This window comes from Octopus bimaculoides, chromosome 1 (genome assembly GCF_001194135.2).
Source record: "Octopus bimaculoides isolate UCB-OBI-ISO-001 chromosome 1, ASM119413v2, whole genome shotgun sequence".
Lineage (NCBI taxonomy): Eukaryota > Metazoa > Mollusca > Cephalopoda > Octopoda > Octopodidae > Octopus > Octopus bimaculoides.
The window spans coordinates 54770748-54774995 of record NC_068981.1 but is presented as its reverse complement, the minus strand read 5'-3'; the positions used below and the strand labels follow the sequence as shown (position 1 = coordinate 54774995).

Here is a 4248-nt window from a genome sequence, read left to right as displayed (position 1 = left end):
TGTAGAGTAATTGTAGTATTAAAACTATATGTAAAAATATATGTAAATATGTATGAGTATAAATATATAATATAAAATAATAAATATATCAGTTTAAAAATTTTGAATTAGGTTTTAAATTATCTTACAATTGTTTCACAAAAGTGCTGTCCTAATAATGGAATCCTATATTGATAAGCATTTATAGACAACTCTTCTGATCTTCAGAGATATAAAACTTAGAATTTGTATAATTTATCGAATGGTGTTTTTTTAAAGATATGAAGTAATATTATAAAAGGTGTTTGTTTGAAATATAAATCAAATATTAAAAATTAAAAGTTACTGCTTTGCATTTTGGTACGTACATTTTCGTATAAGACTTTACTCCATATTTTCTTCTTTGGTTGGTCTTCAGTAATAATCCATAATAGTTATGTGTAAAATCCATTATATTATCTGTTTTCGATTTTTGGTAGATAGTCTACCAAAGACATCACAAAAACTGTCACTCAGAGTTTCACGTTCCCGTTCGTTGGACAGTTTTGGTCTAGAATGGAAACTCTGAGTAACAGTCTTTGTGATGTCTTTGCAGATTTATTGATAAAGTACATATATATATATATATATATAAATGGAAATTGAACTAAATTTGATGACTGGCACCCATTCCCGTAGAGCGCTAACAGCACCATCCAAGCATGATCATTGCCAGAGCAGCTGTCTGGCTTCCGTGCTGGTGGCACGTAAAAGCACTCACTTCACTCTCGGAGTGGTTGGCATTAAGAAGGGCATCCAGCTGTAGAAACTCTACCAGATCAGATTGGAGCCTGGTGCAGCCATCTGGTTCGCCAGTCCTCAGTCAAATCGTCCAACTCATGCTAGCATGGAAAGCGGATGTTAAACGATGATGATGATGATGATGATGATGATGATATATATATATATATATATACACACACACACACACATATACACACATATTTTCCATCTACTAAATCCATTCACAAGGCTATGGTCAACTTGAGGATATATAGGAACACATTTGCCCAAGATGCCATAGAACGGGACTGAACCCAAAATCAAATGTTTGGATAATGAACTTCTTAACCACACACCCATATTTGTATCTACATACTTGAACTAATTTCAAAAATTATCCAGTACTTGGATTGATTTAATAATATAATTATTGACATATATATTATTAACCCTTAGAACCCAAGTGGCTGCTATTCTGGCCTACAGCCATGGATACAAATACCCCAGTGGCTGCTTTACTGGCTGCCATGTTCTGCTGTTTACAAACATATCACTTAACAATTCTTTGGCCAATTAGCGACGTTGTTGCATCTGATCATCACCCTGCACATGCACTATCACAGGAAGTACTTCCCGATGATTGAAGCTGCTCTCGCTAGATTTTCGTGAAAATGAGTCGAAAAAAACCTGTCTGTAAGTGATGTCTTGAATCAAGTGTTGTCATCTGATGAAGAGGACATTGTCAATGATGATTATGGCAATGATGCTGATTTTGAGAGTGAATCTGACAAAGATTTAAACCCAGAACGTGATAGCAATGATCTCAACAATTATGCTGTTGTACAAAATGTACAGCCACCGGATTATGTGCATGGTGCAGTGCCTGTCAGTCACTTGAATAGGAGGCATCATGGCAGGAACAGCAGGCATGTTCCACATGGCGGCTGGCAAGGTGGTAGGCCCAATTTTCTGCCCAGAGTAAGAGCCAATACTCCTCCAGGATGGCAGAGAGAAACTATAGGGTTTGCAGAGCACCAATTTATGCCAAATAATCCACCAAGGCCCAGGAATATGCCTGACACTATAAATGTAGACAGCACTCCAATCATTTTAGTTCATTCTTGAATGGTGATTTATGGGATATTTTACTTAAGGAAATTAAGAATCAAGCTGAACATGTGTTTCAGGTGAAGCCGAATAATTTCTCAGCAAAAATTTTGCATGAGAAAAAAACTTATATTGGAAGAACTGAAAGCTTTTTTTTTTTTTTTGGTATCTAGGTGACCATGGATATGCTGGTGCACAAGGATTACTATGAACAGTACTGGCGGTCAAAGGATGCCTTACTAACACTGATCCCAGGTTTTCCAGAGGTCATGAGCCACAACAGATTTCATGCTATTTGATCTTTATTGCACTGTGTGAATGAGGACAATCAGAACATTAATAGGAATGATAAACTGTACAAGACTAGTTCTATATTCAATCGCTTGCTTGATAAATTCAAACAACTTTATGTGCCTGACTGTGATTTATCGCTAGCTGAGGGAATGATCCCTATGAAGAATAAGTTTTCATTCAAGCAGTATACAAAAGATAAGCCAATATGTTGGGAGGAAAAATTTTTTTTACTATGTGATTCTGAAAACAGATACATCTGCAATACAGAAATGTATACTGGAAGGAGAGATGATGCAAATGAAATTGACAACCTCTGTGTCACAGGAAACTTAGTTGTGAGGATGACAAATGAATATGCCAGACAAAACTATGCACTCTACACTGACAGATTTTACATGTCTGTACAACTCATGGAATATCTTCTTGTCAACAAAGATATTCAATTGTGTGGTACTACAATGACAAATAGAAAAGGATTCCCAAGGACCCTCATGAAAAGAAATAATGAGATGCAAAGGGGGGAGTCAGAAGTTTTGTTCAACAAAAATGTGGCTGTCTTTGTTTGGAAAGACAAAAGACCGATTTATTTCATTTCGTCACTCTTTATATCACTTCCGCAAGAACATGTACAGCGATATGATGCAAATGAACACAGAAGGGCCCCTGTCCCTTGTCTTAAGGCAATGAAAGAATATAATGCCCACACGACTGGAACAGACAAAAATGACTAAATGACTTGACTTCAAAAGTGTTGCCATCATTACAAGTGGCCTAACTGCCTGGTGGTAAAGATTTTATGTAGGCTGCCTACAAGGCATACGTGTTGATAGGTTTCTTCAAACCACATCACCCCACTGGAAAGAGTGTGTACTTATAAACTCTGCCACAAACTTGTTGGTAATCTTAGAAACAAGAACACTGACTTTTGTTTCGGGGTGTGCAGGGAAAACTACCTGAGAGCAAAACAGATGAAGCCCCAGGCTGAGAACAAAGACTTACCCAAATGCTATAAGACTGTTAACAGATGCAAATATTGTGAGGAGTTCCTCTGCATTGGAAAACCAGACAGTAACTGCTGGTTTGACTGGCATCACAAGCACCAGTATTGGTGATAAAACATTAAAAAAAACCAAGTGGTAAGGACAGCGTTGCCCTCTATTTATTTCAATGTGAGAGACAGAAAACATATTTTAGTGACACTGAAACAATATTAGGTGGGGAATCATTTTTTTTAGTTCTTTTACCCAGGGTTAAGACGGTGTTTTGAATATACCTTAACAAACATTTCTTATGACACCATACTGTAGAATGTTATAATTTAAATATGAACATTTCAAATTGACAGTTTTGTATCAGAAAATCAGAAACAGCATCAAGAGAGAAGGTTTCAAAAATGTAATAAACTTCCAACCAGTAAAATCCTGAAGAAAAATTTCAGAAAAATTTGAGAAGAGAGAAAATATATTAACCTGATGCTTTGTCCCCACAAACAATGCAAGGCTTGAAATTCTGTTCAAATTGCTGTTTTTGTGTCAGTTTATCCCTGACAGCCTGTTGTTCTTCTCGTAAACGCTCCAGTCTTTGAGTATGTTGCAATTCCTGAAAGATAACGTAATTGGTTTTGTTAGCAATGTTAAATCAAAAGTTAGATGATTTTTATAGTACAGCCCAACAGAGGGTCATAGCCCAACATTGAGGGTCATAGCCCAACATGAGGGTCATAGCCCAACAAATTAGGGAGAGAGTCAGTTTAGATGAGATGCAGTTTGGGTTCGTTCCAGGAAAAAGCACCACTGATGCTATATTTCTGGTAAGACAGCTGCAGGAGAAATACCTAGCCAAAGATAAACCTCTGTACCTGGCTTTCGTTGACATGGAGAAAGCCTTTGACAGGGTCCCCCGCTCCCTTATCTGGTGGTCAGTTAGGAAACTAGGGATAGATGAGTGGTTAGTGAGAGCTGTATAAGCCATGTACAGGGACGCTGTCAGTTAGGTGAGGGTTGGCAACGAGTACAGTGAAGAATTCCAGGTAGAGGTAGGGGTCCACCAAGGCGCAGTCCTCAGCTCCCTCCTATTTATCATAGTCCTCCAGGCAATAACACAGGA

At 37.6% G+C, this 4248-nt stretch overlaps 1 protein-coding gene across 9 annotated transcripts in view; it reads right to left on the bottom strand.

Moving 5' to 3' along the window:
• Positions 1–4248, bottom strand: part of LOC106869571 (orphan steroid hormone receptor 2) — a 168721-nt gene that overhangs the window by 97919 nt on the left and 66554 nt on the right. For all 9 annotated transcript variants that reach the window (XM_052966728.1, XM_052966745.1, XM_052966720.1 and 6 more), the window contains one exon: positions 3612–3741. In XM_052966728.1, coding sequence (XP_052822688.1) covers positions 3612–3741 — 130 coding nt within the window. The remainder of the gene's footprint in view (positions 1–3611; positions 3742–4248) is intronic.